At 39.3% G+C, this 19,334-nt stretch overlaps 1 protein-coding gene across 17 annotated transcripts in view; it reads left to right on the top strand.

The window, feature by feature from the left end:
• Positions 1 to 19,334, top strand: part of LMO7 (LIM domain 7) — a 161,570-nt gene that overhangs the window by 114,661 nt on the left and 27,575 nt on the right. For 12 of the 17 annotated variants that reach the window (XM_014965868.1, XM_014965863.1, XM_014965871.1 and 9 more), the window contains exons 7-18: positions 196 to 394; positions 1,519 to 1,771; positions 2,243 to 2,542; positions 2,893 to 3,183; positions 3,441 to 3,641; positions 4,132 to 4,848; positions 6,392 to 6,421; positions 9,250 to 9,367; positions 10,549 to 10,691; positions 12,008 to 12,449; positions 13,220 to 13,540; positions 16,408 to 16,522. In XM_014965868.1, coding sequence (XP_014821354.1) covers positions 196 to 394; positions 1,519 to 1,771; positions 2,243 to 2,542; positions 2,893 to 3,183; positions 3,441 to 3,641; positions 4,132 to 4,848; positions 6,392 to 6,421; positions 9,250 to 9,367; positions 10,549 to 10,691; positions 12,008 to 12,449; positions 13,220 to 13,540; positions 16,408 to 16,522 — 3,130 coding nt within the window. The remainder of the gene's footprint in view (positions 1 to 195; positions 395 to 1,518; positions 1,772 to 2,242; positions 2,543 to 2,892; positions 3,184 to 3,440; positions 3,642 to 4,131; positions 4,849 to 6,391; positions 6,422 to 9,249; positions 9,368 to 10,548; positions 10,692 to 12,007; positions 12,450 to 13,219; positions 13,541 to 16,407; positions 16,523 to 19,334) is intronic. The other 5 variants (XM_014965872.1, XM_014965862.1, XM_014965874.1 and 2 more) reach the window with 5 other exon arrangements.

Below are 19,334 nucleotides of genomic sequence, written 5' to 3'. Positions count from 1 at the left end.
AGGAATTTAAGACCTTGTGTTGAATCTCCTGTCCAAGCTTTTGTATAATGTGTAATTTTGGGGGGTTTGCGGTAGTTTTTGGTGAAGTCCATTTGTGAACTCAAAATGCGTTTAAAAAATTTTTGAGTTAAAACTCACAAGTAGCACTTTTACCTTAAATTGTTGCAAAAGACCCTTCAAAACTTATTCTCATAGGCGCTCGAAGAGTCCGGTCACCTGAACAGAAGTGGCAGGGATAGTGGGTACGGTGATATTTGGTACGTTGACCGGGGAGAGCCCTTCTCATCTTCAGCTACACATAAAAGAGACGATTCCTTCGATAGCTTGGACTCTCTTGGTTCAAGATCCTCCACAAGCTTTTCATCAGATATAACCTTGAAAGGTGGCAGTGAAGGTATGTTTTTTCCTCTTTTAAATCTTTTGTTGACATATGTCTTACGAGTGTGACAGAAGACAATGTATGGACTTAGTACTTTGGGAAAGGCAATTCTGGTTTTGCAACTGCTGCAGTTGCATTTTGGTTAAGCAAATATTGACCTTTGACAGTTGGTAGAAACAAAGCAGTGGTCACATAAATTTTCATAGGAGGAGTTGCTGGGACTCTTGCTCTCACAGCCACATTACTGTATGTGCACGTGTGGGGTATTTTCCCATAGTTCAGGAAGGGAGATTGCTAGAATTCAGATCCCGATGGGTTCACCTGAAAGTCAACAGTTGCAAAAGTCTCTTGCCTTGTTTCTGGCTACAGATATGTCAAACCTCTGTGTCTTCAGTCCATTTTTGGAGATGCAGTAGGGTTTTTCCAGCCTGGATTTAAAACTGAAGAGTAGTTGTTATTTTTGATAGTTAATCATGGAAAGAAAAGTAACAAGCAGAAAGTTTGTGAAATTGGATCCTTAAAACTGTACTCTAATCTGTGTTTGTCCCCCAGTTCTAAAATACAATACTAATTTGTAGTCTAACTTAAAGCTATAAAAATAGTGAGCTTTTGGATTTTGTACCATGCGCACAAAACCATTGAGCCAAGGCCACATGGAGCATTTCTGATCTGAGCAAAGCAGCACGTAGCCATGCTACATACGTGATGTACCCTTGGCTTCTACTGGGTGTAAATCTGGTGGGGTGAGCGTGTTGCTATACTATTTCCTGGTACCCTGGCTTTGTTAGTAAATTCGAATGGCAAGTGTGTTTTTAATTAAAACCTTCTGTGCCATTTTACGTCTTCCATCTAGAGGTTAGCTCTTTGTTTCCTGCAGGGTGCAGGGACAGTGAAAGAATGGAACAAATGTGGCAGGGGCATTCAAACCATGTCAGCTTAATGGACTTCATAGCACCTTCACAACAAACTTCTAAAAATACCTCTACTGCTGTCCTGCCTGTAGCTGAGCAAGTTTGCAGCTAAAACACCTTGAATACAGAGTGAAATTGCTTGTAGAAGATTTTGGTGCAAGTCCTAGCTAGAAGATTGTGTCTAAAGGATAACGTTTGTGCTGTCTTTCCTCTCCCCTTTCTTCTAAGGTTGTGACAGTGACACGGACTCAGAACTGCCTTTCAAAATGCACGACTCCCATAAAGATGACAGGTCTTACCGTAGGATTTCCACAATTGAGCCAAAACCTACCACTGACTTCAATCGCTTCTTACCCAACAAGAACAAGCAGACGGCGTATGTGCCAGCACCCTTAAGGAAGAAGAGGACAGAGAAGAATGAGGACAACAGGAGGAGCTGGGCAAGTCCAGTCTTCACTGAGTCAGATGGAGCATTTTCAAGGTACTGGTGTGTGGTCTTAGTAAGCCAGACTTTGATTTAGGGCTTTTTAAATAAATTATTTCTTTATTAGTTAAAGAAAAGCTGCTGTTGCTGCAATAGGAAGTAAAGTATTTAAGTTTCCATATTTTAACAGGAGGGGTGTTTTGTTGTGGTTGTGTGGTTGGTTTTTTTGTTTTGTTTTGGCTTTATCTTTTTACTTTGTTCCACATAACTGGTTTTCAGGTGTTTGAATAGTGTTTTGAGGCTGGTCAGATTCCAGAAAGAGGGGTTTTAAATGATCTTAAATGCCAGTTCATGGGAGCTAGACCTACAGTTTTTATTTCTCATTAAACCCTATCAAAATAGGGTGATGAATTTCGGTTGTCCAGCTTCTTGGTGCTTACAGATGAGATTAGTGGGCAGTTCTTGGGTTTCATCATTGCCTTCGTGACTTCACTGTCTTCATTCTGTTCCTGTTTTGGTCAACCTCAGTGGACGTGAAAGGAATCCCGTAGCTTCCTGCCAAAATAGCAGAGCAGAGTGTGGGCTCACAAATCCAGCTTCCTTCCAGATGATCTATGAGTATGACAGTGGCTCTGATTCAGAAGATGAAAGAAGGCTGCCCGACGTGGTCATGGATGACTTAGCAAAACGTAGATTTCTAGTCAAAAAGAGCCCTGTAAGCTCTGCTGCACCTGGACATCATTTCATGTTGCGCAATGACCCTCCTAAATCTTGCTCACAAGAAAGTTATCCAGCTGGTCCACTAGCTGCAATGCTTGAACCACTGAGGTCAGAGATACTAATCCAAGATCCAGTAACTATTGTGTTACCTAAATTGCAGTCCATAAATAACTCCATAAAGTTAAGCCTTCTAATCGGCATTTTAACACAGCTGATAAATTGTTATGCCTTTTCTGTCAAACTTCGTATTTCTGTCCGAGCGATGCTGATATAACCATTTAACTTTTTTTTTTTTTTTTAAATATATATATTATTATTTCTGGTGCTGCAGTGGTGGAATTGAGAACTAATTTGCTTCATTCATGAGGTTGAACTCCTGAGCCAAAAAGCATGCCTTTTTGCATTCTTTCTGTCAAGTTGCTCCTAAAATATCTTAACTGATTGGGTATTTTGAACAGTAACCAGAGAAGGCAGAGGGAGTTGGATGCTAAAGAGGAAAACAAATCAAGAGTTAACATTCCTTCAGAATTATCTGGGTATTTTGATGAGGACGAGGAAGAAGAAATAGGCATCCCAAACATTGAAAAAGATGATTTCTATTTTCGCAAGCTAAGTTCTTCAGCGGCAAATACAGTGGTTGCTTTTGACAAATTTCTTCCTAAGTTTTGGACTCCAGAAGAAGAATTGCTATGGAAAAAAATCAGGAAATCCTCTTTCAAACCCTGGTATAAAGAGATTCAAGGGTTCAGGTGCGTTTTCATGCATGCCCCTGTTTCTCTCCTGTGTGCAAAACTTGCAAATGAAGTGTAGTTTTATGACCTTTTTGTTTTATTGCCAGCGTAGCAGCAGGCTGTGTTTTCTCTCTTTATTTTTTTTTTTTTGAGAAAATAGTTGAAATATTATTTCCATTACACTGTTGCACTGTTGCTACTGTGCATTTTACTCAATTCATACACTTCATGGGTCTTTTTCTTTCCCTCTGCTCGTTCTTTGTGCTGCCACACAGTAGAAAGAAATCAGATTCCGAGGATGAGGAATTTGCTTACAAACAAAGCTCTGCCATTGTTGCTAATCAACCAAGACCAGGTTTTGACTGGAACCCCGGTTACAGAAGGGATCAGAGCTATAAACCAACTGCTGAATTTGTGGGAAGTTCATTGTCACAGATTGCAGAAGGAAAAATCTTGGAGGCTTCTGATCAGCCCAGGTTGATATTGCTGCATGAGCTGTACTCTTGCTGCATCAAAAAGAAATGGCTGGATATGCAACAGCTAAATGAAATTAAACCACGTCCTGTGATGTTGCGCTTTTTTTTTGGTTATTACTATTTTGTCGTTTCTTCTGGTGGGTTTTTTTTTCGTTTGTTTGTTTTGTTTTCTTTTTAAACGTAGCCATAAGTTGCTGGTCTTCTGAAAACATGTAAGTGCAAAAGTGTAACATGCTGCATAGGGTTACTGGCTTTATGTGTGAGCATGTTAAGCGTGCTGTTTCTGAGCAGGTTAGTATGCCATGATACCTTTATATTGGTTGGCGTGTGCTGTGCTACGGTTCGTGGTGGTGAATGCCAAGTGGTGTAGTTGTCCTGCTAGGGATACTGCAAGTCTAAACCAAATGTATATCGCAGTGCGTTGTGATCTGCTTGTTTCTTGCTAGTTAATGATATTTTTACTTCCCTCCTTTTGTTTTATATGCTTCAGTCAGTTTTCGTTACTTCAGGCCCTGCAAAAATACTCTGACTACTTGTCTTCTGAAACGAAGACCAAAATTGATCCTACTTCTGGCCCTAGGCTCATAAAATGTAGAAAGAATATTTCCTTTGCACCAGGATGCAAGGAAGGAGATGCGGAAAACGGGTATCTGTATCCAGATTTAGAAAACGATGACTTGTTCGTTCGGAAAACTGGGGCTTTCCATGTGAATCAAGTTGTTCTCCAAGACCCCCGGTATTTAAAAAAATTATCTGAGGAGGAGCCTCCCCTAGAGGGTGAGATAATTTTGCAACCCAGAGAGGGCCAACCTGTGATTCCAGATTTGGAAAAGGATGACATGATTTTCCGTAAAATCCTCTCTCAGAAAAAAGAGGTGCCTTTATCAGGCGCTCCAGACAAGTATCACCCGGCACTCTTTCCTGATCCGTGGAGTCTTCCAGAGGAGATCCGGTCCAAATTTCTGTGTTTACTTGAAAAAAACACAACAACTGAGGAAAAAAAGAGCAACGGCAGAGTGCTGTCGCCATCTTCCCGCCATAAGAAGGATGATATGCTGACCCGCAAGATTGAATCTTGGAAGGTGGGAAGCAACGTCCAGCCAGTCAATTTCATCCCAGGTCCGTGCAGCGAAGAAGACTGGAAGAAGTGGGAAGCGATCAGGGAGGCCAGCAAAGTTAGACACAAGAAACGGCAGATGGTGGAGAGGTCAGGTTGTGTCCCGCACGGATTGCGCTTGAGTGCAGTTGAACCCTTTCCATTCAGAAAAGCCTCGTCTTGTGCTGAGCCCATCCGTAGAGTGCCAAGCTGCTCTTTGTTCGTGGCGTCCCGGACAAGCTTTTTATTTGCTTTGAATAAAAGCTCATGACTGCAATACCATATTTTCAACAACAACAAAAAAAATTACAATATTTTCTAGTTTTAGGCTGCTATTTTAGAGAAAACATATTCTCAATCCTTCAGGCTCAAAGTTCTGCATAAGTTTCTTTTCATGGTTGAACAGGAATAGTGGTTATTCAAAAGACTATGGAAGCTAGAGATATTTTTTTTTTCTTTCCCCAATATAATTGATAAAAACATTTCTGAAACAGATGAATGCTTTAATGACAAATTCTGGAGATAGACATTCTGATATTCTTGCTTGCACCTGAGTCTGAAAATGCTTATAAACTGTCCTGCCACAGTTTTGAGATGATTAGGTGGGGTGGAAAAAAAATATACTAGTGTTGTTTTGCCCGCCCCAAGTCATGGTGCATGCAAGGTGTGTGTCCATGTAATATTGAATTCCACTGTGACGTATTCTATTCTGCTAGTATTTCCCCCCTGCTTTCATACAGCCCTGATTAATACTTTTCCCTAATCCTTTCCTGGTATACTCAAAATTTCTCTTCTCTGACTCAGTACTGTTTTTTTAACTACTTCCTAGCTCTCCTATGGATTTTGTACTTACTGGGGGAGAGTGTGGTTTCGAATGTTTCCTTAGCTCTGAAAATACGGCATTGCAAGTTGCAGTTCTTCCAGCTGTGCATCATCACTTCGTGACTAAGCCACTTCCATGTTCCAGTTGGTACTTTGATGTTGCTGCATTTAATTTTTAAGCTTAATACTGTTAACAGAGTGTGAGCTTCACTGAGGGATGTTTCTGAAGTGCTTGAAAATATTTCACGTTTTAGGACTTCACTCAGTAGAATAAAATACTCATATTCAAGAATGCTAAAAATCCTCTTGAATCACACTGCATGAATTTGTTGTCCACTTAATGTGCTAAACTTCTATATGTGGCCTTTTATTCTTATCCATTCCAAGTATTACTTTCTTTTAGTACCTGAGATGGTTGTAGTAACAAGAAAAGAGCCTCTGTAGGCCAGGCTTCTTGTTGGGAGTCAAGTTGCATTCATTTTCATTTCTTGAAATGAGTATTTTTTGAGCATAACGCTGTTCAGCAGCACTGGAATAAGTGGTGCAGAATTAATACAAGGCTCTGTTTGTGCAGTGGTGCTAAATAGGAGGTATTGGAAACTTGCAGGCAGCCTTGTTCAGTCAGTTTTCTGCCCAACTTACACATCATGCAAGTCCTGATGTGTTTCATGGCTAGTGTCGGATCTCTGATGTGCTATTCCATGCTGGCTGGTCCTCAAGCTTTCCCTTTCCCCTTCACTTAGTGAGAGTGCTGGTGTACTGGTGGTATTAATGTTGTTGTGAATATCAAGACACTGAACCTTCTCTTTTTTTTTGGTTTCTGATTTCTCAGACTGTTTCAAAAGCTTTCTGATGAGCAAGGGTAAGTTTTATAAAAGCTTGGAAGATCGTAACACTGTGTTTTCCTCTTGTTTAAATTTTCATGCATGCACAGTAGCTAAAAACTCGTGCTGAAAGCAACTTGTGCATGTTGCATGGTTGTTCTGTGCTTGGGCAATTTATGTAATGAATGTAAGAGACTAAAAGCTATGCGTCTGGCAAAAGTTCTCTCTGGCATCTAGAGTATCTGAGTTATAGTTATCAGGCACTTTGAAGATCAGCTCTAATATGTCATTCCTGCTGAAGTGAAGTACTTGGTGTTCTGTATTTAAATTAGGCTTTAAAACATTCAGAATTATAAAGGAAGATTAGTAAATATTTTATTTTGAAGGCTGTACAGCTAGAATCTGAAAATAATTCATGACGTGGTATTTGTCATGGGATTGGTGAATATTCTGTGGTTATTTTATATACTTCAGGTTATTGAATCCTCAGTGGTAAATTTATTGGTTAGTGCCATGTGAACTTAAGCCTCATTTACGATGTACTATGACTTGGAGAAATATTTTTTCACTTCCTGTTTGATGGCATGTTAAGTATTTGGTTATGCATGGTGTTCTAATGTTGTTTTTTTTTTTAAAATATTTCTTTTTTCTTTTTTTTTTTTTTACCCTGAGGCAAAACTTCCAGAAGAAGCAAGAAATGTTTCAGAAACAGTTAGGTGTTAGGGGAGGGAGACTCAGAAGGCTCAAGTCACTAGTTGGATTTTGAATTTAAGACTAGAATTGAAATTAACATCCTGTTCTTGTTATGACTGTTCTCATAGTTGGAGTATATTGTATTTAGGTCTAGATTTTCCTATTTTGTTGCAGGCAGATATAGAAACTCAAAGAAAATGAAACCCTACTCGTGTAAGTTTTCTTGAACTCATCTGGAACAATTTTGATACGTACAGTTCGGTTACTCAAAACCTTTTCTGCGTGTGATACAACTTAACCATTAAAAGAATGGGGAAACGAACTGTACAAGAAAAGAGTTTCTGCAATAGCAACCAGGAGAATTTACTAAATTGGGCGTTCTTCCCATTCAGAAAAGAGACAAGCAAACAGGTAGAATGAGTTAATGCCCTGGCCTTTATTTCTAGAGGCCAAAGTCCAAAGTCTCGTGTTACCAGTGAAAGCGAGTTGGGCCTCTTGGGAGGAAGTGAAAGACTCTGGTTTGTTAGTTCAGAGCTTTCTTGGTATGTAACAGATTAGAGAAAGGCCCGGCTCTGAATCAGTTTTGTTTTTAACCCGATTTTCCATCATATCAGTGCCACACTTTCAAGTCCTGTTGGAACTTGGTTACACGCCCCCTGTCATTTAGGTTTTGTTTGGATAACGGCAAACAAAATATTTTTGAAAAAACGAAAATAAACCCCAGAAGCCTAGGTTTCTTTTTATATTACAGCATCAAACCTTATGATGAAACACACCTGCATTTTGCTTGGTGTCTCAGAGGTTTGCGGTCAGCTCTGAGCAGGAGTTTTGTCCTATACATGAATTAAAAGTCCTGTTATGTTTATCACTGCAGTGTGAAAGAATAAAGGAGAAAACAGCACTGGAGGTGGGGGGGTGAAAAAGCATGAAAAGTGACCTTTGAGGAATTTAGATTAAAGGGAACTAGTGAGTAGGGGTTCACGGGGGAAATTTGTAGTCCTCTTGAAGAAATTATTGAGAATATGGCTGTGTTAGCCATCCTGACTTGGGTGGAAAGCATCAGGGAGGCTTGGAGAGGACTAACGTAGGCTTAGAGGGGCCTGTGACGTGCGTGACTTGCCATTTAGAAACATGCATCAATAACTGATTTTATTGATGATTAGTCTATGGAAGGAAAGAAGGGGGGTGATTCTGGGGCTGTTACTGGAGAGAACAAGTGGAAGGATGGGAATTTAGACTGAGGGAGGGGGGACACCTTTTAGGTCAAAGACAAGACCAGGGTCAATAAAGAGAGTAACAAAGGTAAACCCCCTCTACTCTGCACTGGTGAGGCCACAACTGGAATAGTGCGTCCAGTTCTGGGCTCCCCAGTTCAAGAGGGACAGGGAACTACTGGAAGGAGTCCAGCGAAGGGCAACAAAGATGATTCAAGGATTGGAGCATCTCCCTTATGAAGAAAGACTGAGAGAGCTGGGACTCTTTAGTCTGGAGAAGAGAAGGCTGAGGGGAGACCTTATTAATGTTTACAAATATCTCAAGGGAGGGTTGAAGGAGGAGGGAGCCAGACTCTTTTCAGTGGTTCCCAGTGAGAGGACGAGGGGCAACGGGCACAAGTTGGAACATAAGAGGTTCCACTCAAATATGAGGAAAAACTTCTTTCTGGTGAGGGTGACAGAGCCCTGGAACAGGCTGCCCAGGGAGGTCATGGAGTCCCCTTCTCTGGAGATTTTCAAGACCCGCCTGGATGCAGTCCTGAGTAACATGCTCTGACAAGCTCTAGGCAATCCTGCTTCAGCAGGGGAGTTGGACTAGATGATCTCTATGGTCCCTTCCAACTCTAAAAATTCAGTAAAATTCAGTGAAATAAACAGAAGTAATAGTTGGATATGAGGAGCTCATTGTGAATGATCAGCATGGAGCTGCTTTAGAGCTGCTTATTCCCTTAACCTGATTTTTATTTGCTCAAATATGCAACTACTGACTCGAGTGCTGGCACTAGAGCATGTCCCAGCCTTGCTCGTTCAGCAGCCCGTGTGTTTCCTGCTCTATTCGAAATAACGCTCAAGAGCTCTCAGTTGTACTAATATAAATCTCTCTTTCTCTCTCTCGAAGGTTTCACGTGCATAAATGATGGCTAAGACCTGATAAAGCTGAGTGCTCTTTTTCTTTCTAGGAGTAAATCTTTGAATGATGTCAGTGCAGAGGAGCTGCAGACATTGCGCAAAATCCGTTACGAAGAGCTACAAAAGATAAAAGAACAGTTACAAGAACAGGATCTGAAATGGCAAGAAGTAAGTACACCTTTTTTCAACCCTCCTCACTTGTCCTGCTGAAGGGCTCGGTGCCACCTGATTTCAATGTCCCTCAAAAGCAGGCTTTGGCGTGTGTGCAGCAATTTACGGGGCTGACTTCTAAAACAATCCATCTCATGCATCTACTAGTGGTTTGGGGCATGTCTGTTTAATGCAGAACTGAAATTGTTTTAAATATCATCACAATTATCTGATTAATGCTTCAGGATAAGACTTGTATATATTGTAATAAAGCCGTCCGGCTTGATTTCTGTGGACATCAAGAAAAGTTAGAGCATAGTTTCATGTGTTATCTGAAATTTGTGAATACCTTTTTTTTTTGTGAAATGATTATAATGTCTGAGCATCTGATCCTTTGGGAGAAGGGAGGGAAATAATATTTTTCTTGTACAAATTCTTGAGGTTCCTATCCCCTAATAATTCTGTCTTAAATCCAGCTTGTAAACTGGTAGCTTTGCACGACATCAAAAGAATGTGTGAAGAGCTTTTCTTTTTTTATTAAAATCTCTGCTTGCCAGTGATTACCAACAGGAAGCTGAAATTAAAAACAGAGCTCCAAGCAGAAAGTTCATAGTTCTTTGTTTAATGCATCTCAGCCATCTCAGTTCTAATATTCAGTACTTATCTTAAATCAGTTCTGGTATTTCATGGAGAATATTGCCAGTTCACATTGTGGTTTTACAGAACTGAAGAAAATATATATGTTTTCAATTTAGAATTTAAGGCATGTTTATTCTCAAGCTAATGTATCAGTCTAGCTTTGTAGTGATTTGGAAAAAATAATAATAAATCCCGAACTCCAAAGCCTACAACGAAGAAATACGGATGTTATTTGCATTAGTTTTCAACTGTGTGTCATTGGGCGAAGTATTGTAGAACAAAATTGAAAATGTTAATGGGAGAAAAAAAAAGGGCAAGATGTGCTTTTCCACTTGTAATCCAGTAATTACAGTTGTTAACTTTAACAGGCAGTGAGCCTGTAACCCAAACTAAAATCTGTGAACCTCTTTACCATTGAGGGGGAAGGTACATGAAAATGTGGCCGCGCTGCAGATGTGCAAATAAAATCAGGGCAGTAGGTGGCATGTGATGGGATTCCTCTGTAGATTTACGAGGTCTTGAGAAAATCTGAACCGTGTACATTCACGTTATTCTTACAGGATCTGGCAAAATGGAAGAACCGTAGAAAGAGCTTCACTTCTGAATTGCAAAAGAAAAAGGAAGAGAGAGAAGAAATAGAAAGGAGAGCCTCTGAGGTGTCTGAAAGGACTACCAAGTCACTGAAAGAAATGCAGCAGGAGAGGTAATGACCCTAATGGGAGTATTATGTTGAAGAACTTAAATCTGAGCGTTTTTATTCCCTTGAATTCTTAAGAATTGCAGCTTTTACTGGCAAGTTGCAATTGATTCTACAGAGATCTCAACAATTTTCATTGCAAATTATAGTGTAGAAATCTAGGCAATTGAGGGATGGTATACGGTCTGCTAATGCATTGTTTTCACAGAATATTAAACAGTTTTTCTCCATAAATGATGGTTTACTCTGCTATCCATAATAAATGTATTGAGAAGTCAGTATTTACATCCACTATAAAGCAGTTAAAGCAATAGTGTTGAACTGGATAACTGCCTTTTTTTTTTATTCTTGGATCTACTTACCTAATTCTCTTTCCTCTACCACTCCATTTGCTATTCTTTTAGCCACTGTGGATAAATACAGCCAGCATTTTAATGTATATCACAGAGCTGTAACCTTTCACTTCATTTCCCCTCTATCCTCAATTGTTCCTTTGGGTGTTTACATAACAAGTTTCTCCCAGAAGAGTAAAAAGTGTAAACCGAGTAGCACAGTACCATTTCTGCTGGTGACAGTCTTTATTATTATTTTTTTTTAAATGCATATATGACTGAGATGAAGGGGATAGGCACATGGCATGCATTCATAAAAGAAAATTAAATAAGTCTTATAACGGAATGTTTTGAGTTTATTTTTTTTACCTTTTTTTTGGTGAGGACAAAGAATGGTCTCTTGAATAAATTACAGATGCTAATTGTATTGAATATCTAGTATCATCAGAATCTTAAAAATGACATGGTAAGGATTATCTCAGTGGTGGTTGTTCCTTTATGAGAAAGGCATGAATAGTAGAAAAAAAAAAAACAGTCTGAACTTCAGGACACTATCTTATTTTGTTATCTGAAGTTCAGTATAGAATTTTCGTAGAGCAGAGACATCAGTGGAGCTGTACGGTTCAGGCAGAGTTACGGGACTACCTTCTCCCCATTCTTTCCTCAATAAAAATCTGAATTTCTGAGGATATGTAACTTGAACAGCTGTATCATTTTCTTGGCAAAGAGATTTCTGTCATGGTGGCAACCTGATAGTGTGACAGTAGGATGCCTGAGTGTTACGGGAGGGTTGAAATAGAGAGGAGGGGGAAGAAGGTAGATCAAAAAATATATCAAAACACAAATATTTTTTTAATGACACAATTCATTTTTGGAGGTTTGTTTCTTAGTTTCTGCTCTGCCTTGGACATTTAGTAGTCAAAAGACGTAGTGCCCGCCTGTTTGTTAGGTCACTCTGTCTGGTGTCATAACGCCCGGTGTTCCCCATAGGGAGGAGAGAGACCAAGACTCCTACAGGCAGCGAAAACATGAACGCACGTGGACGTATTCAGTGAATGACGACGTGTTTACTGAAGAAAAAGCACCTTCCACACGGTCAGCAGCAAAAGATTACCTTCTGGAAGAAGATACCTCCCAAAGCACTAAGGACAGCAAGAGCACGTATGCCGCCCGGCCGCGCAAGGAGAACCCACCGGAGAGCTCGGCTGCTCGTGAAGCTCCCACTCCACCAAAGAGCCTGGCAGAGGAGCAGAGCTCGGCTCCTTTGTCTACCCGCTACTCGGCGAATGCTCAAACTGGGTCAGCTCAGGTTTCAGCTTCTCTCCCGAGAACTTACCAGAAAACCGATACCTCTAGGTTAACATCTGTGGTTACACCAAGACCTTTTGGTGCCCACTCAAGAGGAATCTCGTCACTTCCACGGTCGTTCACGGTAAAATTTCGCTTCTTTCCCCAAGTTTTGAGGTCTTGGATAGCTGGGGGGACAGTAGAGGTTTTAAAATTTGTTGTTTTTTAAAAACTCATCTGCTCTTTGAAGGCTGTGTTAATAGAGGAGGCAATTCTGTCGTGGCTTTGGATGTTTACTTGTGTTTCTGTACTTAAAGGCACTCCTAGCAATAACCTGATAAATATATTTGGTAGAATAATCTTTTTATTACTTGTAGCAAGTCTCCTTAGCGTTTCTTATCAAAACTGCCTTTGCTGGAAGTAATAGTCTGAAGCTAAGTTAACATAATTAAGTGTTAAAGACAAATTTGTCAGGTGATAAAGTTTCCTCTACTCTGCTGACTTTGTTGAAATTGAAATTTTATGCTAGCCTAAAATTTGCCTGTGCAGTAAAACACTGAAACACAGAAATTGATCCCCCTGATTACAATGTTGATTTTCATAGCTTTCTCCTAAATTCCTCTTTGTCTCAATTTTAAAAATGGTAAGAATGCAAATCATTCGAAGCAGATGATTTTAACAAGTTTCTCTTAAGAAGTCTGGACCATTTATTCTGGAAGAACTTCAAGAGTAAAAAAAGAAATGTTGCTGCTCTTTAAAGTGGGTAATTAGTAATGGGTACAGGAACCAGAATTTGCATGAAAGGGAAAGGTTTTTTCATTAAACGTTTAGATTGCTGAAAGATTGGGGATTTGTGGTTAGTTTTTGTGGTTTTTTTTTAGAGCACATATTTACCAAACTCATTTTTTTTCCTAGATGGATGATACCCAGAAATACAACGGAGAAGTAGAAAAAGCTAAAAGAACTCAAACTTTGTTCCCTAGCAGTTCGTTTTCACAACCAGACTCTGCACACCCTCTCTCCACTAGTGCATTCGGAAGCAGAGGTGAGGAGGAGGAAAAAGAAGGTGTTCAGTCAACACCTCCTCCTAGTTTGGCATTACCTATAAAATCCCAAGACCAAGATGCTGGAAGCAGTATTCTTAAACCAGAGTATCGCTCTGCTCCTGATTCTCTTTCACTTGCATCTTCTGCAGAAAATGTGAGTCTGCCGGAGCCCGAGGATTCAAAATCCCTGGTAAGTGTGGAAATAACATAATTACTTAGTGTAACTGAATGCTACAGCTGAGTAAAAGAAAAAATAAATAAAATCACATCTAATGCAAATATTTTTTGGTACTAAGAAAACAGCTCAGAGAACTGCTATTTCCTTTGATCTATCTCAGGGAAAAGAGAATATTTGGAAAGAAAGTAATTGGTGCATTTTATACTTGCCCTTTATATGCCTTGTGCTTAATTTTATTTCTCATTCTAATTCAAAATAGTTATTCTAAATATTGTTTGATGCTTAAAAAGTTTTTGCTATTCTCCAAATTAGCACATTGTGTGCACAGTCAGGTGTGTCAGTTAGATCTGAGCTGCTGTAGCATTCATTTGCACTTCTAAACTGGTGGTGGAAAATAAAGATCAGCTTTTTAAAGGCCGGCTTTAAATATTAGTATCACGCTATTAATTGTTCCTTCTGTTGTGGCTTGAGCCTCCCTCCCCCCCCCCCTTTTTTTTAAGTTATTTACTTCAAATTAATCAAATTAACGTTCGCATTAGTGAATTTAAAGCAAATCACCATCTCTTTGTGTATATGTTTATCCAGAAATTGAGTCTTTCAGTGGTTCTTTTGGAATATTTTTCTTCCAACCGATCACATGTGAAAAACTACCAACAATGGTTTTAACTGTCAATACCTTTCTGTAATATCTAATGATGTGTGACAGATTAGAGATTAATTCTTTGCATTCCTGATGCTGCTGTAAAAGTTAATTGTGCCAGTTGCTTGGATGAGGATAATAAGACTTTGGATGCTGATCCATGAAATCACTTCCCACACCAGCTTTCTATAAATTTGATCACTTGGAAACATTCTTTTTCCTAATCACTTGTGGAAAAGGAATGCATTCCAGTTTAATACTCCTGATACCCTTTGGCCATTTCAATTAAATTATCATAACTTTTTGAAACACTGATTGTTGTACAAAGAAAGAGATCGTGATCTTTTTTTTTTCCTTTCTTGTAGCAAAAACAGACAGAGGAATTGCTGTTCTAATCAGTGAAAACATAGATTAGATACGGGTTCTTTGTATCACTTTAAGCGAGCCAAATGGGAACAAAATGTATTATGTCTGTATTTTTTTTTCCTGTTATTAGTTAGAAGATTATAAATTGTCCTCCCTGCAGATGAGTAATGTGGGTTTTTAAAATAAATAAAAAAAATTGTAAAGAAAAGCTTGTTATGCCTCAAACAAGCTATAACTTTAGGAATGCAAGTTCCATTTGGCATGTTTGTAAATCATTGCCAGAGTTGAGAGATTGGCATAGTTCACTAGTCAGCAGGGCAATAACACCAGGTTTGTGGAGTACTCAGTGCTTTGGAGACGACCTGTCCCAATGGTGAAGTTCAGTTTGCAAAGTTGCATTACTGCTATGACAAAAGAGGTAGGTTTGAAGAAGAGCTGGGTTAGGATAGGGAAAATAAAAACAGTAACAGTAATTTGCAGGAACACAAGTCAAATTCAAAAGCTTTCTATATGCTCTGGCTCAGTGTGCTAACCTATTTATTAGTAGGATTTGCTTTTAATATACTGTTACTCACCTAAGGACTTGGGTTCTATAGGAGCATTTGCAAGCTGGTAAGCTGTGTCTTGCAGTACGGACTTAATTTCTACCCTGGGCTGTAACAGGGAGTGTTTTGCCAGGAACATTCCTGTAACAGGAGGTGAAACCTCAGGATGTTGCTTTGCAATGTTGTTGTCTTCTGCATCCAGCGCTGGGGTACTGCTGAAGCCTCCTCTGGCTGCATCCTGCCCGGTGACTCTGGCGAACTCCATCTGCTCCCTGTTGCTGCCTGGTGCATCCTGCTAACATAGGAGCTTTGGGGAATTGGCATAGATACCTAAGCTTCTAAATATTTTAAGTTGAGGAAAATGAATCCCACCCTACAGGAAAGCTGGTTTGCTAGGCAACTGAAACGTAGGTGTGCATTTAGGACACCAAATTTAGTACACATGCGGGGGTCTCCTCCACGCACAGTGTTTGACAGAAAAAGTCTATAATACTTTTTTCCTTTTGTAACAATGTTAGTTCCATGATAACGAAGTGAATGGCCTACATTTGGGTATTTTAATTGTTTTTTAATGAGTTCACATTAAAATGTTAATATATGTAACGCATGTTCATAGTATAGCGTGGGAGTGAAAGGAAGTGTTACAAAACTTTTTCCTAATAAAATATTTCTTTAGTTTAAAATGGTAATGTTAGGTTTTGATTCTGATTTTGAAAGCATCATGGAAGTCCACTAGAATGGAAGATCTGGATTCTAGCTAATTCTGGATTAGTTGTGTCAGCTAAGGTCTCCATTGCAAAATCCATAGCAAGCTAGTAGTATTTCACATGAAATTAAAAACATGATTCTTCACCCAAGTGAACCTAGTTGCATCATTGAGCCTAAAGGAAACTTACGATACCCAATGTAGGATGTGCAAGAAAAAAAATAAGACTTATTACTGTTATCTAGCTTTTTCACTTCTCTGTTTGAGTGATGCTCTCTCAGGAGGCAGTATGTTCCACAAATTCCATGAAGACCTATTTGGGGGTTTATTTTTCTCAAATTTCTTACACTTGTAGGCTTGTGTTACAAAACATTTAAAATAAAAGAAATGCACAGTTAAATATTTGTGTCGAGAAAATATAAATGTAAACTGAAAACATACCTCTTTAATAGAAAACAAATGAGTTAGTTAACTGACTTCAATGCTGTTTCCTTTTCTGTGATGCTAATAATAGATGATTAAAGTGGACATTGTGAGCAGCCTCACTTATTTAGAGGATAAACTTTCCCTCATTTAGATTCCTGTGATACCAGATACTGTAGTGTCATGTTTTATTTTTCAGGTACAGTACAGTGAAATGAGAATCAGTATAAACCAGAGACCTGGCCACAGTCGCAGCTTTGGGTTTACAACAAACTGGAGTCCTTCAGGGGCCTTTGTACAGACAATTGAAGAAGGTAAATGCCTATTCACCACACAATTTAAGAGACCTGGCCACAGTCGCAGCTTTGGGTTTACAACAAACTGGAGTCCTTCAGGGGCCTTTGTACAGACAATTGAAGAAGGTAAATGCCTATTCGCTGCACAATTTTTTTTTCTTTATGTTTAGTTTGCAGAGGCTTTAAATTAAAGCATTTGCTGTTAAGAATGCTGCAAATATTATAAAAAATTATGTAGAGAATTGAAAAATCAGTATTTAGCTTGCTAATGTATTTCCGTGAATCCTCATATCTTGAAACAGGTTGAATTAATAAATACCAAAAATGCATTTTCCTAATCAAAGACATTTCTATTACCACTGAAAAGGCGTAAGTGTGATTACTCAAACATTCACCAAGTCCCTTACAGAATGATAGTAAGGGGTACATACAGACTTCTAATATCCAGATTGTTCATTTCAGCTAAGTTTGAAAGATTTCATTTCATATGGTTTGTAAACATGTGCAGAGGAAACTTAGAATGTAGTATTTTTATTTCAATTTCCCCTTTCTTAGTAATGTTGAATTTTGTAGACAGTTAATATTTTTAAGCAGTTAAAACATCTAAATTGATTTCCAGTGCAGTTTCTTCAGATGTGTTAATACTGAGGAAAAGTAAACATTTTTGTCTTTAAATGAAACACTTAAAGTTTATTTCTAAGCTTTAGTACTTTTTTGCAGAGAACAAGCTTGGTTTTCTTAACTAAAAAAAAATGCAAAAAGCACAACAAAAAAACCCCCAGCAAATCACATGTAATGCTTGTTTTCTTAACAGTGATCTTTCCCATTGCCAGTAATATTTGAGGAATACTGAATTGTGCCCTTTCTTGCAGCTAACACAAGATTATCCTGAGAAAGGAGAAATAACTGGAAACTTCTCATTTAGTTAGCCCTTCACTGTGCTTTCCAGAGAGGAAAAAACATCACTTAACAGCACTTACTGAGCATCCTTGATTTTATTTGATTTATTTTTTTTGGAAAAAACATCACTTAACAGCACTTACTGAGCATCCTTGATTTTATTTGATTTGGTTTTTTTCATTTGAAATTCAGTTTTTAAACCTCTCTTCACTATAGCTGGGTACTTCTCATAATTAGATTGTAACCATTAATATTCCCTTTGCATGAAGAATAACTTCCCATTTGCTTTCGCTGCTGCTAGGCTTCTGGTTTAATTTTGTTACTTGGAGGCAGAGGACTCTGTCTTTGCACTGCCAGCTGTAGATGAGAAATCTGAGGGTGGTGAATGTTCCTCCTGGTCATTCGTAAAGGTCCACCTGGGCTCTACCCCCAGCTCTGTAGGCAAGGAGAAGACGAAGGCCTTGTGGCTGTTATCTTGGTCATGCTTTATTACCATTCTCACAAGTAAGGGTGCAAAGTATAAAGGCTGAATGAAGAATGGCCTATATCTTAGTATAATCTAACTGCTGTTAAATTCCCCTGCAGCTTTTCTTCTCCAGGCTGAAGAAGCCCATACCCGTCAGCTTCTCCTTGTAGGACAAGTGCTCCGGCCCTGCCCATACCAGTGGATTCCCATGAAACTTGCCCCAGTTTATTATGTCTCTCTTACAGTGGGACACCAAAACTGGGCACGATATTGTCCATGTGGCATCACAAGCGCTGAGTGAACAGGATAGTCACTTCCCTCAAGCTGCTGGTCATGCTAGTATTCATACAGCCCCACCACTGCCAGGGTGTCCCCAGCCCTGCTCTCCAGCCAATCAGTCCCCAGCCTGTACCATCACTGGGGTTAGTCCATCCCAGGAGAAGGACTCTGCATTTGTTCTTGTTGAATGCCAGGTTCCTGCTCTGAATGGCAGACCTGTCCTCCAGTGTTATCAGCCACCCTCTCCCTTTTGGCATGGTTTGCAAACTTGATGAGGGTGTGTTTTGCCTCCTCCTGGTTATTGGCAAACACGTTAGAGAGGATGGGCCCCAGGACACCCAGAGAGCCTGACAGCCCAGCTGCTTTTTCACCCATCTGGTCGTCCTGCCCTGTAGATAATGCCATCCCAACTTTAATACCTGGATACTGTGGAAGATCATCTCAAATCCTTATTAAAGACAAAGTGGATGTTATCCAATTCTCTCTCTTCATCCACATATCTAGTCATTTCATCGTTGAAGACATCCAGGTTCTTCAAGCATGGTTTAGTCTTGCAAATCCGTACCACCTGTTCCCAGTCACCTTCTTCTCAGTTCTGAGCCCAGAAGTGGCTTCCAGGAAGACTTTCTCTGATTGTCTTGACATGCTTGTAATCCTAACTAGCTATATAATTTTCTTCAGTAGATAACCTGCATTTATCTTTTTACTACTTATAAATAAATCTGTATTCTACATATGCTTTTGCTTCAAAAAATTTTTAAGAAAACATCTTGGTAAGCAAAATTAACTTCTTACAAGTGTTCCCAAAAAGCTTAGTAAGAGTTAAGCTTGTAACACATGTTTCAGTGAGACCCATTTACTGCATATAAAAGAAGATAGTGCTTTTTTCCTTTTTTTTTTAAACAGGAATTTTCAACTTTTATACTAAAAATTCAGTACAGGAAGCCTTAAAGTTGCTAATCTAGACATTCTGCCAACTTCTCAGTGTCATATAATCTTTATTGTTTCAATCCTTCCCCTTTCACCTACCGTATCTGCAATTGTTCTTTGATATTGTGTTGATATGTGTTTGCTCAAACACCTGTAGGCGTGCAGGGCAAAGTAAATTTGACCCACCTGCTCCAAGTTTTAGGGTTTTCTGTGTGACTCTGAGGTAGTATTTGTCTGTTGTAATAACAACAGATG

Source organism: Calidris pugnax, unplaced genomic scaffold, assembly GCF_001431845.1.
Source record: "Calidris pugnax isolate Ruff unplaced genomic scaffold, ASM143184v1 scaffold20, whole genome shotgun sequence".
NCBI lineage: Eukaryota > Metazoa > Chordata > Aves > Charadriiformes > Scolopacidae > Calidris > Calidris pugnax.
This window is presented reverse-complemented; position numbering and strand designations above follow the sequence as displayed.